Source organism: Carcharhinus amblyrhynchos, chromosome 1 (genome assembly GCF_965287045.1).
Source record: "Carcharhinus amblyrhynchos chromosome 1, sCarAmb.v2.hapA, whole genome shotgun sequence".
Taxonomy (NCBI): domain Eukaryota; kingdom Metazoa; phylum Chordata; class Chondrichthyes; order Carcharhiniformes; family Carcharhinidae; genus Carcharhinus; species Carcharhinus amblyrhynchos.
Window position 1 is genome coordinate 86,597,449 of NC_137324.1, and position 18,982 is coordinate 86,616,430.

General features: G+C 40.4%; 1 protein-coding gene across 12 annotated transcripts in view; it reads left to right on the top strand.

The window, feature by feature from the left end:
* LOC145342742 (amyloid beta precursor protein binding family B member 2-like) overlaps nt 1-18,982 on the top strand; it is a 338,577-nt gene that overhangs the window by 128,078 nt on the left and 191,517 nt on the right. For all 12 annotated transcript variants that reach the window (XM_080188293.1, XM_080188340.1, XM_080188284.1 and 9 more), the window contains 2 exons: nt 6,689-6,764; nt 8,856-9,656. In XM_080188293.1, the coding sequence (XP_080044419.1) occupies nt 8,876-9,656 (781 nt within the window). In that variant the 5' untranslated portion in view covers nt 6,689-6,764; nt 8,856-8,875. The remainder of the gene's footprint in view (nt 1-6,688; nt 6,765-8,855; nt 9,657-18,982) is intronic.

Sequence of the window (18,982 nt, forward strand, 5' to 3'; positions counted from 1 at the left end):
TGTTCTCATTTAGTTTTATAAATGATTGAAACAAGCTATGGATACAAATTTATGACGATGTACACTCTGCTGCAGAAAAGTATGTTAATACTTCAAGTGAAATACTTCCTTTCAAAGCCTGAGCACTAATTTACAGTGCCAAGATATGCAGGTTTATTCTCCCATGTCACTTGAGTTTCCAATATTTGTGGGCAGTTTTGGGGAAGCTGGAGATCAAATTGAGGGAAAACCATCAATGGGTATCTCCTACATTTTTCTGTGTGGCTGGCTGAAGAGTTAAGTTAGTTGAAGTACGGGAGCATGTCAACCACTGTCAACCACCATGGGCCAGCTGGAGCAAATAAGAGTACTGTGGAGAAAATGGCAGGATTCATTGAGGGGCAATGTCACATTGGCAGACGCCTGGGAACAAATCTTAAGTCAGCTACTTCATGGAGCTATAAGACCCCAAAGGGTTGAGGAGAGCCATTCAGTCCACTGTGTCTATGCTGGGTTTTTGTTCGAGACATCAACATAATTGTGCTCTCTTCCTCCACCAGGGAAGGAGGAATTTGAATGGCACAGAGATTGACATTCTATAATAATGTCACTGTATATAAAGATTTAGTTTTGTAGAATAAACATTATGGATATGTTATCCATTGCATAGTTTAAAGCTAAAACCGTGGAGGTTCTAATGTGGCTATAGCTTGTGAGATGTTTGGGTTACAGGAGGTTGCTATTATTTTTCATAAAGTGCAGAAAGCATCAGTAATTTTGGACCATGCAAGCCCCAAAAAGTGTATGTTCTTTGCATGGGCAGATGTATATAGAGTTGCTGCATCTGGTTTTGTAAGATCCACTTGATGAAGAGTGTTGTAAGAGGAATGGCTTGTCAAAGAGCCCAGAAGTAAATCCTAGTTAATTGAATTACATTCCAAAGGGAAAAAAATATTTTTCTACATGTGGCTCATTTATAAAGTATGGTCCATGTGTCATCTGCCAAGATCTTTGAAAAAAATGAAGATTTAAGAATTAAAGAAAATAAAATTTGAAGAATGGGATGGAAGAGAAATTGATGAGTGAAGCTGTTTGAGGGGGGTTTTAATATGTGAATTAGCTTAGTATCAGGAAACTATTATTTAATTAAGAGGGGAAGAATGGAGTCTAGAATTTTAGGTGGTAAAATTGTAGAAGAGTTGAGTTCAAAGTGGAGCGGTATGAATACAATTTACACTTATGCTAGTCCAGGGAGTTATTTAGATAGAATAATATCAGATTCTTCATCAATGGCTTTCCTTTCATTATAAGGTCAGAAGTGGGAATGTTCACCGAGGATTGCATAGTGTTCAGCACCATTTGTGACTTCTCAGATACTGAAGCAGTTCTTGGTCAAATGCAACAAGATTTGACAATATCCAGGCTTGGGCCACACAAATGCCAGGCAATGACCATCATCAATAAGAGGCACTCCAGCCACCGCCCCTTGACATTCAATGGTGTAACTGTCACTGAATCCCCCCCACTGTCAACATCCTTGGGTTACCATTGACTAGAAACTCCAGGGGACTCACCACATAAACACAGTGACTCCAACAGCAGGTCAGAAACTAAAAATACTGCGGCGAGTAACTCATCTCCTGACTCTCCAGAGCCTATCTGTCATCCACAAGCACAAGTCAGAAATATGATGGAATACTCCCCACTTGCCTGGATGTAGTTCCAACAACGCTCAAGAAGCTTGACACCATCCAGTACAAAGCAGCCCGCTTGATTGGCACCACATGTACAAACATTCAGCCCTCCACCACAGAAAAAGTATATCCTTCAGAGAGAAGGAAATGAGAGAGTGCACAATGTCATGTTACAGCCCTAGCTAGAATGTAGGGAAAGATCAACCTAATGCAAGGGAAGTCCATTCAGAAGTCTGACAGCAGCAGAGAAGAAGCTGCTCTTCAGCCAGTTGGTATGTGACCTCAGACTTTTGAACCTTTTTCCTGATGGAAGAAGAGAGTATGTCCTGGCTGCATAGGTCCTTAATTATGCTAGCTGCTTTTCCGAGGCAGGACATGTGGACAGTCAATAGATGGATTGAGCTACATTCATGACGTTTTAGTTTCTTGCGGCCTTCGATATCATTTTCCCAGTTGCTGGACCTCTGATGCACCTGCTCTGACAATGCAACTCTTCATACTTATGCATCCAATCTGGCTGCTTTTGTTCTCAGCTGAAGATTCCTCCCCATTGTGGTTGGTAGGGACATCACCATTTGACTGGGCACTTCAGTTTTCCAGACTCAATGTTGAGTTCAGAGTTTTAGATCATAACCTCTGGCTCCATTTGGTTTCTTTTCTCTTTGCCAGTTTTGTGAGTTTTTGTTTTCTCTCATTTCGTTTTCTTCCTCTTTTTTGCTTTGCTTTGGGATGACAGCTGTTCATGGCTCTGCCATTTATACCACCTTGAGACACAACTTGTTACTTTGCTTGTCCCATTACCACTTCTTTGGCTTTGTACCATCAGCTCCTTTGACTCTTTTTCCCCTATCTTCCAATCTATCACAAATCTTCCCCTTGGTCCATTTTTCCATCTTCCTTCCCTTTCATTTGCTTAAAACCTGTTACATCTTTAAATTTGTCTGCTTCTGTTGAAAGATCATTGACCTGAAATGTATGTCTCTCTTTCTTCACGGATGCTGTCAGACCTGCTGAGTATTTCTAGCACTTTCTGTCTTTATTTCAAATTTCTAGCATCTTCAACATTTTGCTTTTGCAACCTTTAATGCCACAAAAGAGGCTGAAGAAAAATACCTAACAAGGCATCTTCACTTGTAGTTCTATACCAGGGATAGCTGAACTATGGCTCACAGGCTGCAAATGGCTCTTCTTAAAAAAAAAATAGGGCAGCTGATTAGCCAATTCACAGCCCTGTCATTTTTGTAAGTACTGCCCTGAGTTTGAGGGTGCTCAGAAAAGGGTATAAAGGTAATTTCTAAACATAGGATGATTGAGTTATGAGGGAACATTGGCTGCCCAAGAATAGCCACAAACAGCTTCATGGGAGAGAACCAACGATCACCAGTCTGATGTAAAGTTGCATAATGACCACCATTTTGGAGACGTGTCTCCAGCTGCCTAACCCAGCCTCTTGCAGTGACTCTCTGACCTGCAGCATTTGTCTGGAAAATAGTTTGCTACCGAACAGAGGAATGTTAAAGAAAAATCTATTGGGAAGTAAGTACTGTCACTCATTCAAAAATCCCCCCCACCACTTGCTCTTCCAATTAAGCAGAGAGTATTGATGAGTCTCAGTGTAACAGATTTGTTTTGTCTGTTTCTAGCTGTGATTAGCCCTAATATCTGTAAGTTTCATCTTATTTCAGGGATATTACTATTATAATAGTTTTACAAGATTTTCCTTAAAGTGCAGGAATAGCAATAAAAATACATATGTGAAGGTTGTCTGTGTCTTGCAGCTTTTGAATGTTTGAAGATGATCGGATGTGTCTCTAAGATTCAGAAAATTTGGCTATCTCTATTTTATATACTTACTAATTTAATTAAAAAATTTAATTAAATCTGAGAAGCGTAAGTGCTAATAGGCACCAGGATCGTATTGTGTTTTCATAATGGTAGGCAAGATTGGTAGCCCACTGAGGGGAGATCCTGAATGAATACTTTCTGTCAGTATTCACGAAGGAGAGGGGCTTGATGTCTAGTACGGTCATTGAGGGAGCGGTAGACCAATTGAAAGATCTATTGATTACAAGGGAAGAAGTGTTAGGGCTTTTAGAGGGCATTAAAACCGATAAATCTCTGGGGCCTGATTGCATTTATCCTAGGCTGTTTAGAGAGGCGAGGGATGAGATTGCTGGGCCTCTGACGCAAATCTTTGTCTCTTCTTTGTACACAGGTGAGGTCCCAGAGGACTGGAGGATAGCGAACATGGTACCATTGTTTAAAAAGGGTAGGAGGGATAGCCTGGGTAACTATAGGCCAGTGAGCTTAACGTCAGTGGTAGGTAAGTTGATGGATTCTTAGGGATAGGATGTATGCGCACTTAGAGTGTTGCGATCTGATTAAGGATACGCAGCATGGCTTTGTCAAGGGGAAGTCTTGCCTTACGAATCTGGTAGAATTCTTTGAGGAGGGGACAAAAACGGTCGACGAAGGACGAGCCGTTGATGTCGTCTACATGGATTTCAGTGAGGCGTTTAACAAAGTCCCACATGGTAGGTTGGTACAGAAGATTAAAGCTCATGGGATATGTGGTCAGGTATCTAGATGGGTAGAGAGCTGGCTTGCAAAGAGGAGTCAGAGAGTAGTTATGGAGGGGTCTTTTTTTAGCTGGAGGTCTGTCACTAGTGGTGTGCCGCAGGGCTCGGTACTGGGACCTCTTCTCTTTGGAGTGTATATAAATGATTTGGAAGAGGGAGTAGGTGGTGTGATCAGCAAATTTGCTGATGACACCAAGATGGCTGGATTGGCAGGCAGTGAGGAGCAGTGTCTGGCAATACAGCAGGATATTGATAGGCTGGTTGATTGGGCAGATATGTGGCAAATGGAGTTTAATCCGGATAAATGTGAGGTGATGCATTTTGGCCGGAATAATGTAGGGGGAAGTTATATGATAAAGAGTAAGCCCGTAAGGAGTATAGAATCGCAGCAAGACCTGGGGGTGCAAGTGCACAAGTCTTTGAAGGTGGCAGTGCAAGTGGAGAGTGTAGTGAAGAAAGCCTATGGTATGTTAGCCTTTATAGGAAGGGATATTGAATATAAGAGCTGGAGTCTAATGTTGCAGTTGTACAGAACGTTGGTTAGGCCGCATTTGGAGTACTGCGTCCAGTTCTGGTCACCTTACTACTGGAAGGACGTGGAGACTCTGGAGAGAGTGCAGAGGAGGTTTACCAGGATGTTGCCTGGTATGGAAGGACTGGGGTATGAGGGAAGATTGAAGAAATTGGGGCTCTTTTCCCTTGAAAGACGCCGACTGAGGGGGGGATTTAATAGAGGTATATAAGATTATGAAGGGTATAGATAGAGTAAACAGAGGTAAGCTATTTCCTATAATAAAGACACGTAGGACAAGGGGCCATGGACTTAAGGTGAGCGGGGAGAGGTACAACACAGATATTAGAGGGAGGTTTTTCACACAGAGGGTAGTGGGGGTATGGAATGCTCTGCCAAGTAAGGTGGTGGAAGCAAACACGCTAGAGTCCTTTAAGAGTAACTTAGACAGGCACATGACTGAGATGGGGATGGGTGGATATAGGAGAACCTTTTAAATAAGGGTCATTAGCATTGGGGCGTCCCTGGTACTGTAAATGGGTATAGTATGATAATAATGTTTTTTCTCTTTTCGTTCACAGGTTTTAAGTCGGTCCGCCTCGTGTCCAACGAGGGGCGTACACGCGATGGGTCGTACTGGGGCTGCTCTTGGTTGTTCGAGATTGGCCTAGTGCTTCATGTCATTAGTGTGTGCCTAAACTGGACAAGATACTGGGCAAGACGACAGCTCAGTGACTATCGCTGATTGCTGTGCAGACACATGGATTTGGGCCGGTGTCTGTGGGAGTTTGTGCATTCTCCCCTTGCTTGCGTGCGTTTTCTCCAGGTGCTCCTTTTCCTCCCACACCCGAAAAATGTGCTGTTAGGCTGATTGGCAGGAATAAATTGTCCCTAAATCAGCTTCCCTCAATCTGGATGGCCATAAAACATTAGATAGGGGTCATGGGTAGAGAGGTGGACTGGTGGTGTTGGGATGGCGGTGCAGGCTCGTTGGGCCGAAGGGCCTGTTTCCCGGGCTGAATTTTTTTTGTTCTTCTTTTGAGTATGATAAATTTGGGATTAGAATCTAAAATTTCCTTTTATATATGTATGTTTGAAATTTGTAAAGATAAAATGAATTAGGTTCTCATCCAAATTAAACATGCAAAAAATGAATTCAGAATATTTTAATCATGATGTGAAATTGTCACAAAATGGATCATTTTGGAGATTCTTTACCTGAATGATGATAAAAATATGATAATTGAAGGATTGTCAATTGCTGTAGCATGTACACATGGGTTATCATTGCTGTTGCATACAGCTTTGTGCAGGTCAAATCCTGACCATTGAATGTGGAAAAGATTTTTCAAAGTGATGCTAATCCACATTTCATAAACATATAAATGATGAGCACCTCATAGAACAGAAGCTTAGGCTTGTCATTTTCTGTTAAAGCAGTTATGCTGTTTATTTTGTTCATTGACAAAACATTATGGTTGCCCTTTTGTTTAATGTGTTAATAGAGTCCCCAATAATTCAGTAACAAATGCTTTTCCAAAGATTTTGAGTTAGTGTTATTAACTGTTGTTCTAAATGGTGCATTCAAATTACAATTGTTCATCAAATTCTGTTTACCACAAGGACAGAAATTGCACCCAGGATTTACAAGTTGTAACAATGGAAGTTAAACCTGCATTTCAACTTAATGGATATTATGCTGCTACATAAATTTTGTGTTATTTGCCAAGCAAGTTTATGCTAACTTGAGCATGGAAATCTCAGTTTTGATCATTTTAGTGTAATGGATCTTCAACTGTCTGCATGATTTTTGATTTACACCCTAATGCTATGAAGCTTGTGATTTGGTGCTTATTTTGGTGCCTTTGTTTCTGTATCTATTTTTTTGGATTGTTTTTGTTTAATTGAATGATCCCTCTTTCCAGATTGCATATAACCTATACTCCAGTATCCTCATTGTTGAAGCCCTGTGATCCCTGTCAGAAGTGCTCCCAGGTCAAAGTAAGATTCTTTACTTTTGAGAGTATTTGACAGAAATGTTTCTAGATTGTGACTTCTTAGACAAACCTCTTAAAGGGAGAGCAGTCATGATACCCGGCTGATCTCAACTTGGGGGAATTAAAAAAAAATACAAGCTTTCGTGCTTCAGATATATAATATTTAGTCCCGTGGCTTGCTCTTTATTTATTGCCAAGCTGTTCCTAATTGTCCTGCTTCCACTATTGATGTTTTTTCATTTATATTTCTTTCATAATGGTCAACAGTTCCCATATGTTTTTTTAAATGTTATGTACCAGCTTTTAAAAAATATGTAATATTTAGCTTCTCGGTACATACACTCCAATTGTGAGAGAATTGGACAGGCAATTTGTCCATTAGTTACTCTATTCTCAGTAATCAGGAGTGAGTGACTCAGCATGACCTCTGCAGCCACCAACTCCAGTCAGACAATATCAGAGATGAAACTGAACAATTGGTGGATTGTAGACTTGAGTCTATGTTGAATAGGTCCAGCAGGATACAACTCCATTGTTGCCGTTTAACTATTGAAGCACTCCACAGCAAATCAGTGTTCTTTGAACTTTCGAGCTAGAATGATGAAATTTGTTAGCAGGGCAAAGAGCATAGAAGATAGAGGATTAAAAAACAGTTTTAATAAGCTAATGAAATAATTGAACCAAAATAACATTGAAATTTGAACTTGACAATTGAATGAGTCTATGCACCAGAAAAATATTTTGATTCTCTGAAGCTGTTTAAATTAATTTTAAATGTGACGCATTGCATTGCTGCAAAAATAGCTTCGTAATTGGGCATTTCGTAAATACATTTACATTGTGCTATTACCTGTTTGTGGTTTTTGAAATTGCAAATTCCAATTCCATTTGTAGCACATTGTTACAACAATTCTATTGTTTGGTATAAGGACTCCAGTCTAGATTACAAAAAAAAGGCTGAATAATTCATTGTAAGACATTTTAAGAAGATTGAAGGTTGGTAGATCTAGTTTCAGTTCCAGTCTGTGAGTTTTCAGTACGGTTCTATGTGCACCTGAAACAGTGGAATTTAATGTTGTGATCAATTGCACTACATATGTGAAGATTTGTCACATTGAATGGATGAGGCATAGTACATTAGAATTCCTGTTTTAATTCACTGCATTATACAATAGTAAATTGAAATGTTTTCATCTTAATATTTGGAATTGGATACTATAACAATTATGTTCTTCAACTTGACACAAATGGCAACTCCTTGAGACAAAATTTAGGAATTGAATTTGTTTGCTTTAATATTCCATATTTTCATGTTCAAAGTAGAATTTTCCTCCAATTAAATATTGGGAAAATGATGCCATTGTCCTCCATTCCTGCTGCAGACTCCTTTCCCTGGCAATTGCCTAAGATGATGATCACAATGCTGGTCCCCAAGTATTTGACCCCCAAGATGAGCTTCAAACTAATTATCCACACCATCACTAAGCCCACTGATTTCTAGCTTTGTAACATTGCCTGGCTTTTCCCCGACTCAGCTTTTCTGTTGCTGAAACCCTGAATTCGTACTTGTGTTATGTCCAGCCTTGCCTATTCCAATGCACTCCTGGCTGGTCTGCCACATTCTACCATTTGTTAACTTGCGATCATCCAAAAATCTGCTACCTGTGTCCTTACTCACAGCAAACTTTGTTCACCTGTCACCCCTGTGCTTGTTGACCGACATTTGCTTCTAGTCAAACAATGCTGTGATTTAAAAATTCTCATTTGGCCTCTTAAGCATCTCTGATTTTATAGTTTCACCATTGTTGGCTGCACCTTCAGCTGTCTAGGCCCTGGGAGATGACATCACTCACATTCCATCGGTGGCCATTGGATAATGATTGGTGCAGGAGCATAAGCCCTCTACCTTTCTCTGATTGACTAGCATTGCGGCTAACTGGAATGACCATAATGTTACCTTGATTAAAATCAGACAACCTAATACAGGTTACAAATCAGTAGTGGGATCTTGTTATTATGTTGCAATGTTATAGTTTTGGAACACTAAGGAAATTTGCATTTTATAATTGACTTAAGTTTGGTTTCCTTTTTTCAGTTGACTCCTCTGCGGACACTATGTCAGTGTTCCTTGCAACCACCAACAGCCAAACAGATGTAGTGAATCGCAACAGTTCAGCCACCCCACCAAATACGCTTAATCTTCGTTCCTCCCACAACAAATTGGTAAACTCAGAAATAAAGAACACAGAAATCAAGAACAACACTCCTCCAAAGTGCAGGAAGAAATATGCCTTGACTAATATCCAGGCTGCAATGGGCCTGGGAGAGACCACAGCCACACCAGTCATAGTAAATAACGCCAATTCAAAACTGGCTAAGAACGGAGAAAATCAACTGCGGAAAGCCGCAGAACAAGGCCAACAAGTCATGAACAAAAACATCAGTGCAAATGTTGTCAAAAACATAATTTCAGAAAAATTGGAAGGGAAGGAGCCAATCTTGCAAGACACATCTTGCATTGAGCCTTTCACAGCGCAACCAAGGAAGAGTAAGAGCTTCTTGAATTACTATGCAGACCTGGAATCATCCACTCGTGAGTCAGAGCAAAATTATGGCAACAACCCTGTTGATAGTGAAGAAAATGCTGACCAGCCCCACGATAAAACTGCCGCAAACGATGAGGCAGCCAGTGATGAGAGCGTGTCAATTAGTCCTGAAGATTGCCAAATGGCCACAATATCCTCCAGCCCTGAAATAAAGAAAGACCCACCTAGATTGGGAGGGAAAACTGACTGTGCATTAAGTAAAATGCAGAACATGGCTCCGAGCGATGAAGATTCAAGCTGGACCACACTGTCACAAGACAGTGCTTCACTAAGTTCACCTGAAGAAACAGGTATGAAAATTGCAACCTCTTCATACAACAGCATTTCAGATCTATCGTATTTGACCATTGTATTGTAGGTATTATTCTTGAAAGTAAATTTTTTTTTTAATAAGTTGTTTTTCAGAAGGAAATAATTGTTTATTGGAATATGGATTCTTTCAATGTAGGCATGTAGTCCCAAAATTTCAGAAAAGTGAATGGAGAATGGACGCTTAATGCTTTAGTTCCTCACATATTGTCAAACAACTTCTAGTTGAAGCACTTCTACGTTGTATTTGGATTTTCAGGGTTGTAGAGGTTGGCCCATTAGATTACAGCACAAAATTCCAGCATGAGGAAACAACTTGTTACTCCCAATTTATGTTCCATGTTTCCAAAATATAGATGCTATATTTAGAAAAACTATAGATGCAATAATGTAAAAGTAATGCTGATAGACTTTGTGTGGGCTTCACATTCATTCTGCTCCTGTTGATGGTGATTGCTGCAGTTTATCTTTTCTGCTGACAGCATACTTCTCTGTGGAAGGGTCATTTTTATAAAAACACTTCCGTAAGTTTATTGGTTTCTTCAGTAGCTGTGGTGTCACTGCATATACATTCAAATCTTGCTGCCCATGCCAAGGGTTCCATTGACAGCCTCACAGTAAAGCTAAGGAAATATAACCAACTTCTGTCCATTTCACATGGTGAAAAGCTGTTTTGATCAATTTTCTAGCTGGGTAGACAAATGACAGGTAAAATGAAATCCTGAGAAATGAGGTGACCTTTAGGGTGGTACGGTGGCACAGTGAATAGTACTGTTGCCTCTCGGCTCCAGGGACCTGAGTTCAATTCTGGCTTTGGGTGACTGTCTGTGTGGAGTTCACACATTCTCCTTGTGTCTGCTTGGGCTTCCTCTGGGTGTGGTGATTCCCTCCCAAACTCCAAAGATTTGCAGATTAGGGGGATTGGCTCTACTATCTTTCAGTGGCCCGAGATGTGTAGATGAGATGGATTAGCCATGGTAAAATGTGTGGGGTTACAGGGATAAGTGGAGAAGAGGGGCTGGATAAGATATCTGTCAGACTTGGTGCAGACTCGATGGGCCAAATGGCCTCTTCTACACTGTAAGGATTCTTCTTCTTCTAGTTGTTAGCTTGAGGAAAAAAGTTTGATATAAGTGCATACATGATCTTAGAGAATAATCCAATAGACAATGTCAAGCCGCTGGCATGCTCAAAATGCAGTTTGATGCTATGTTGGTGAGTTAAAGTTATGGAAAGGCCAGCTTCAATTTCACCCATAGCTTTCGCTTGTGTTTCTTTTGATCTCATGTCAGTTGAGCAGAATTAATGTTCAGTTGCTAAATTACTGCAACAAAATAAATTTTTGTTTGAAATATTTGATCGATTTGGATTCCTTATAGCTAGTGACAGTACTCGGAAAGTTGATTACAATTTCTGGGAGCCATTACTGCAATGTTCAGGAAGTGCACGCTTCATTCAGATAGGTAAAGTTTATCCTATTCATTTTGAATAATGGGTTACTATAGTAATTATTTCAATAGACAAGCTACTCACTTCGAAGTTTACGAACGGCTGCAGGTTCTAGGCTTGTTTAGCAAAATATTAACTGATTTATGTAAAGTGAAGAAGTTGATTTAACGTCTTTCCAACAAGGTCTTTGAAGCTATTTGGTCAAGGAATCTGGCACATATTATTGAAACAAGCTAGCCAGTGATGATGATCCTTTGACAGTTAGATCTGAGGTAAAGATGTGACTTGGACTAGCTGAACAGGGGCAGTGCCAGTGAAGTTTGTAGTTTATTTTGTTGAAAACCCCTATGGCCAGATGCTCAAATTGCAGATTTCTATTGAGCTGCCTGCAGTTAGTTTATTGGTCTACAGTCAGTTTTTAGCCTGCCCAGTTTGATTTAAGTGGTTACGTTTCACCACATGAACAAAGAACAAAGAAAATTATAGCACAGGAACAGGACCTTCTGTCCTCCAAGCCTGCACCAACCATGCTGCCTGACTGAACTAAAACCCCCGACCCTTCCAGGGACCATATCCCTCTATTCCCATCTTATTCATGTATTTGTCCAGACGCCCCTTAAAACTCACTATCGTATCTGCTTCCACTACCTCCCCCAGCAGAGAGTTCCTGGCACCCACGACCCTCTGTGTAAAAAAAAACTTGCCTTGTACATCTCCTTTAAACCTTGCCCCTCGCACCTTAAATCTATGCCACCTAGTAATTGATTCTTCCACCCTGGGAAGAAAATTCTGACTATCCACTCTGTCCATGTCCCTCATGGATAGAGGTGGAGAGACTCTTCCCGCTCAAAAAAGACAGTAGGACTAGGGGGCACAGCCTCAAGATAAAGGGGAGGCGGTTTAGAACGGAGTTGAGGAGGAACTTCTTCACTCAAAGGGTGGTGAATCTCTGGAATTCTCTGCCCGTTGAAGTGGTGGAGGCTGCCTCGCTAAATATTTTTAAGAAGCGGGTTGATGGGTTTTTGATAAGAGAGGGGATTAAGGGTTATGGGGAGAGGGCGGGAAAGTGGAACTGAGCCACAACAGATCAGCCATGATCTTATTGAATGGCGGGGCAGGCTCGAAGGGCTAGATGGCCTACTCCTGCTCCTATTTCTTATTATAGACTTATAATCTTGTAGACTTCTATCAGGTCGCCCCTCAACCTCTGTCGTTCCAGTGAGAATGAATAAATAGTTTAGGGATTTGGTTAGGTTGAAATGGTCCTCAAGGTAAGTTGTTTTTGACGTGTCGTGAAGGACAGGATAATTTGTATGTCTTGTTTGTTGGCTTATTTTAATTAAGGAGTCCACTGCTACAGTCTGATGATGATCCATCTACTGAAGAGGATTTTTATGTGACAGCACATGTTAATTCCGGTGCACTAGTATAGAGTAGTTCTCTGTTTATCCATAGGCCTCACTATTTTTTCTTTGGGTATTGAGCAGACATAAGTACGTTGGAAATGCAAGATAACTAATAAGTGATCGGTGAAACCATGTAGGATATCTCGTGTAAGAGCCAAAAATGTGAAGTCATCTGCTAATTGATGCTGAAAACAAGTAGGTTTCATCCTTGGTTATGGGGAGATAAGTAGAACCCTTTGAGAAGTGATTTTCAGCCATTCACATTTGTTATGGTTCAGGTAAAAAAAAACTCCAAAGTAGTTATGAAGCCGGCCTGAATCACAAATTTTGCGTCTTGAATTTGGCTAGGATAAGCATGATATGTTCTACTTCAGCTGTGATTCAAAAGACCCACTAGGGAACTTGCATCAAACAAAGATTATTTAAGAATATAGTTAACATGAATAGTAAGAAAATTAGCAAGAGCTTTTAGCAATTACAAAAAGAAACAGAACAACCACTATAATGTATAACCCTTAACAAAGATATCTAATGTGTTCCAATCAAACCAAAACTCTTGCCGTAGACAAAATCCTTTAAACAAATTCAATACAGCAAAGTCTACTGTTCATGTGATGATGGAAATTGAGTCCTTTGGTTGAAATCTGCAGTTCTTGGATTCACTCCGAGCAGTTTGAGACAAGGCAGCTTCCCAAAATACCAAAGGGACTGGTCCAGCCCCAACAATAGCAGATTTTCACCCTTCAGGAAAATGAGAAAATTTCAAAAACAAAGCAAAGTAAGGAGAGAGGGAATGATACTTTTATGCTTGCTGTCTCTTCTAAAACACAATCTCAAACCTACAGCTTCAAATTGAAAATGGAAAAAAAACTGTCCAAAAACACGAGACCATCCTCCTAACAATGCAGGATTGTAAAACTAATCCCAGAGTAATGCAGCTAATCTGGCATGTGGGAAGTTTTCAAGTATAAATTGATAGGGATTCAGGACCAGCACATTCCTGCAATGTTGAAGAATAGTTATAGCAAGTTTCGGGAACCTTGGATAATGAGAGATATTGTGAGCCTAGTTAAAGAGAAAAAGGAGGCATTTGTCAAGGGTAGGAAACTGGGGACACACACAAAGCAAGTGTGGAATACAAGGAAAGTAGAAAGAAACTTAAGCAAGGAGTAAGGAGGGCTAAAAGGGGTCACAAAAAGTCATTGGCCTGCAGGATTAAGGAAAATACCAAGACTCTTTATACATATATAAAGAGCAAGGGGATAACCAGGGAGAGGATTGGCCCACTCAAGGACAGAGCAGAGAATCTATGCATGGAGCCAGAGGAAATGGACGAGGTATTAAATGAGTACTGTGTGTCAGTATTCATCAAAAAGGACTTGGTGAATGGTGGGTCTGGGGAAGGGTACGTAGATAGTTTGTATCATGTTGAGATCAAAAAAGAGGATATAGTGAGGTTCTAACATTGAAGTAGACAAGTCCTCAGGGCCTGATGGGATATACCCCAGAATACTGAGAGAGGCAAGGGAGGGAATTGCTGGGGCCTTGGAAGAAATCTTTGTCTCCTCACTGGCTACAGGGGAGGTCCCAGACAACTGAAGAATAACCAATGTTGTTCATTTGTTTAAGAAGGGTAGAAGGATAATCCAGGTAGTTATAGGCCGGTGAGCCTTACATCTGTGACCGGGAAACTATTAGAGAGGATTCTTCGAGACAGGATTTACTCCCACTAAGAAATAAGTGGATGTATTAATGAGAGGCACCATGATTTTGTGAAAGGGAGGTCTTACTAACTTGATCAAGTTTTTTGAGGAAGTGACGAAGGTGATTGAGTGTTGGGCAATGGATGTTGTCTTAATGGACTTCATTAAGTCCTTTGACAAGGTTCATCATGGCAGACTAGTACAGAAGGTGAAATCGCACAGGATCAGAAGTGAGCTGGCAAGATGGACACAGAACTGGCTGAGAAATAGAAGACAGGGTAGCAGTGGAAGGATGCATTTCTGAGTGGAGGGCTGTGACAAGGGGCGCTCCTCAGGCATCAGTGCTGGGACCTTTGGCATTTGTAATATATTTATAAATGATTTGGAGGAAAATGTAACTGGTTTGATTTGTAAGTTTGTGGACAACACAAAGATCAGTGGAATTGCGGATAGCAAGAGGACCATCAGAGGATACAGTAAGATAAAGGTCAGTTGGAGACTTGGGTGGAGAGATGGCACTTGGAGTTTAATCCAGGCAAATGAAGTTTAATCCAGCAAATAGAAGTTTATAAAATGTTGAGAGGAATAGATAGGGTGGATTCTCAGAGGCTATTTCCCCGGGTTGAAATGGTCGCTACGAGAGGACACAGATTTAAGGTGCGGGGAGGAAAGTACAGAAGTGATGTTAGGGGTAAGTTTTTCATTCAGAGGGTGGTGAGTGAATGGAATCGGCTGCCGTCAGTGGTGGTGGAGGCGAACTCGCTGGGGTCTTTTAAAAGACTTCTGGATGAGTATATGGGGTTTAATGGGATTGGGGGTTAAAGATAGGTCTATAGATTGGTAGGTGTTGATGTGATCGGTGCAACTCGTGGGCCGAAGGGCCTGTTTGTGCTGTAGTGTTCTGTGTTCTATGTTCTATGTTCTAAATGTGAGGTAGTGCATTTTGGAAGGTCTAATGCAGGTAGTAAATGTACAGTAAATGGCAGAATCCTTATTGATAGGCAGAGGGATCTGGGTGTACAGGTACACAGGTCACTGAAATTGGCAATGCAGTTGGAGAAGGTAGTCAAGAAGGCATAAGGCGTACTTGCCTTCATCAGCCTGAGCATTGAGTTTAAAAATTGGCAAGTCATGATGCAGCTTTATAGAATCTTAGTTAGGCCGCACTTGGAATACCGTGTTCAATTCTGGTTTCTACACTACAAGAAGGATGTGGAGGCTTTGGAGAGGGTACAGAAAAGATTCATCAGGATGTTCCCTGGTATGGAGGGCATTAGCTATGAGGAGAGGTTGGAGAAACTTGGTTTGTTCTCATTGGAACAACGGAGGTTGAGGGGCGACCTGATAGAAATCTGTAAGATTATGAGAAGCGTGGACAGAGTGGATAGTCAGAAGCTTTTTCCCAGGGTGGAAGAGTCAGTTACAAGGGCACATAGGTTTAAGGTGCGAGGGGCAAGGTTTAAAGATGTATGAAGCAAGTTTTTTACACAAAGGATGCGGGGTGCCTGGAACTCATTGCGGGGGAAGTAGTGGAAGCAGATATGACAGTGACTTTTAATAGGCGCTCTGATAAATAAATGAAGAGGATGGGAATAGAAGGATATGATCCCTGGAAAGATGGGGGGTTTTAGTTCAGTCGGGCAGCATGGTCAGTGCAGGCTCGGAAGGCCGAAGGGCCTGTTTCTGTGCTGTAATTTTCTTTGTTCTTTATACTTTAAACACAAACATTGCCTTTTAAGGCACTTGAGTAGCAATGAAAGCATATTTCCAGTCAAGCTGGCAGCAATGACATCACTGAAGCTGAGAGGTAAGAAACCAGCGAGGCTGTGAGAGCTGTTAGATATATGCAAAATTGGAGACCCAGCCACACTGCTACTATGAGTGACCTTAGCCATACAGGTTCCTGCACCAGGTTGCAATGAATGGTGGCATTCAATGAATGTGTTGATAGATTTCCACCTTTGCTGCTATGATCTCGTAATGGCTGCACAATTCCAATCTTAATTATATATTTTAAAAGTTCTTTAAATGCTACAAAGACCTGCAATACATTTCAATTTTAAGACTTTTTAGGCAAACATTTAAGGGCAATCTTTTAACATGGGTGTATCTGGTATGTAATTTGAGTTCTTTTCAAACTTACACTCGCATCTGCTTGGAACATTTGCTCACAAGCTAATAGATAGGTATGCATAATATTTTACTTAAGTTCTTTTTTGTTGTTTTATAACCTTGCAATTAATCATTGGAGAATACGGCAATTGGGCAATTGGTAAGCTTGGCTTGATTGACATTACTCTTGCGTTCAGTTTGAATTATTGATCAGAAAGCAGGAAAGGTCTTGGTGTTGAGAGTAGCACTCTAGCTAATAGAAATCTCCCACTAAATCAATTTATACTAGAGTTGAAGTGCACCTGCAGGGAGCTGAAGGTTAGAAGCCCAAGCAGGAATTCTATCCTGCAAGATTAGTGGTTGGCATTTTCAGAAATTTAGCTGATTCATCCAATTTTACATTTGATTTAAGTGACTAAGAGTGAGCAGCGAGCATTCTTTACTACCAGAGTATACCCCTTTATGTCAAAATGCATTGAAGTGACTGATAATTGAATGCCAGTAGTCAAAATGGACAATTTCAAAACGTCAACTCCTAAACAAAATCGGCTAGTAACTACATTATTGTCTTTTTAGTCGGAGATGATACCATACTGACTGCATTATATGGATGCCCTGCTGTTGTTCCTTCATGGCTATCTTCTCTCCTACTTGTTGGAATGGAATAGTAGTAATGTTGTGAACACTGCATTGTTTTAGGTTTTGAAGGAGCAAGATGTGATAGAGTAATTATGTGCAGGACACATCTGTAAAACATTAATTGAATGTGTTCCTGTTGTGTGCAGTTGGGTACTGTATATTTTGATGAATGCTGGTGTTGATAATAGTGTAGAATATGGAGTTGCTCGGACATGTGTAGACTTGGGTTGAAGGATGCTGGTAGTAGATCAGCAGAAGCTAAACTGGAGAGAAGCAGCTAATAATGGTAAGTACAGTACAGATTATTTCAGTTCATGCTTGTGTGCATCAGGATCATGCATTCCTGCAGGCTGAATTTGGATATACCAGGTGCTTTCTTGTTATGCTATATCCACTAAAACACCAAGTGTTGATATTTTACTACCTCTGAATTATTTTCTTAACATCATTTTGAAATGAAACTGTATTGAGAAACAGACACATTATGGCAACTTAAAATTAAAATAAATTAACAAGTCAAAGTAGAGGACTGCAGCATAAAAATTGAGAAGCTATTATCTTAATTGAAAGATATTTCACTGGGTAAAGAATTTTGATAAAATGCAGCCAGATTGATACCATTTCCCATATTTCTGTGAATGCAATTTGTACTCTATAATCCATCCTCAGTATTTTTAAATGAATATTTATGTGTTGTAGTTGATAGGTTTTTGTTTGCATTGCTTTTAAAGTTCCTGATTTATGCCAGCACCTAATTTCCTGCTGTTTAGGTAATTGAAAACATGCACAAAGATTTAACCTATGTTAATGATTTGTGAAACTTCAGGCCTTAGTTCACTGCATCTGCAGGTTTCTGATACCAGCTGCTTGGCTTTACTTACCTGGCAGCGTGACGTTCAATAACTGGTCTCCCAACCTACACCAGTGGGACCAGTTGAGTTCAGACGTTATTTGTTTCAACTTACTGAATTTGAACATAATTTCTAATACAATTGAGGCTTTCTTAAACTTGCATTTGAAGCAAAAATGTATTTTGAAGTAATCAAGATTTTGCCAAGTACAGACCGCTTAACTTTGACTTCTGTCTATTTTATGTCCTATAATTTTTTTTGTGATACCAGTGACAGAAAATTGTAACTCAAATATACTTCGATGTACATAGAGGTGCCACATCCCTCTTGTATGGTAAATATTATGAGTGAGATTCAGCAGGTTAATTGTCATCATTTAATGAACGCTGATAGGAGCTGCTGTGTTGTAAATGTTGCTTGATAATCAAGGGTGTATGTATGAATTGCATTGAAGCTACATTAACAGGGAGTGATTAATGGTTAGGTCCTGAAAGATTCTGGTCAATGTGAAGCCGTTGGAAATATAGTAGATTGGAAATATTAGATGCAAGTCAAAATAAATTGCAGTGGTATTGTGCAGATCAGTGGTTAAGTTGTGCACCATCATTTGCAACTGGGTGTGGCAGGACTGCAGAGCTTTGATCTGTGAGATGTGGGATTGCTTAGCTCTGTCAATCACATGCTGCTTCTGATGATTGACATACAAATAGTCATGTGTTGCAGTCCTGCCAGTTCAACACATTTTTCGGTATGTCTGGTGCTGCTTCTGGCATGGATGCCTGCATTAATTTACCCAGCATTGATTGCCCAGCTTGATTTTAATGGTAGAGAGAGGGATATGCTGGGTCATGAAGTTACAGATTGTAGTTGAATGCATACAGTGCTTTGTGGATGCCCGGTTTTGAGCTATAGATCTCTTCTGAATCTACTCTGTTTAGCACAGTGGCAACATTGCGCAATGTGCGGTTATCCTGAATGTGAAGATGGAACTTCAACTCTACAAGGGCGGTGTACTAGTTACTCCTATCAGTACTGTCACACACAGCTTCATCCTCAACAGGTAGATTGGTATGGACATGCTCTAGTAAATTTTACATTTTATTGGTTCCTTCACTCCCTGCCATAGTTTAACCTCCGTGCCCCTCAG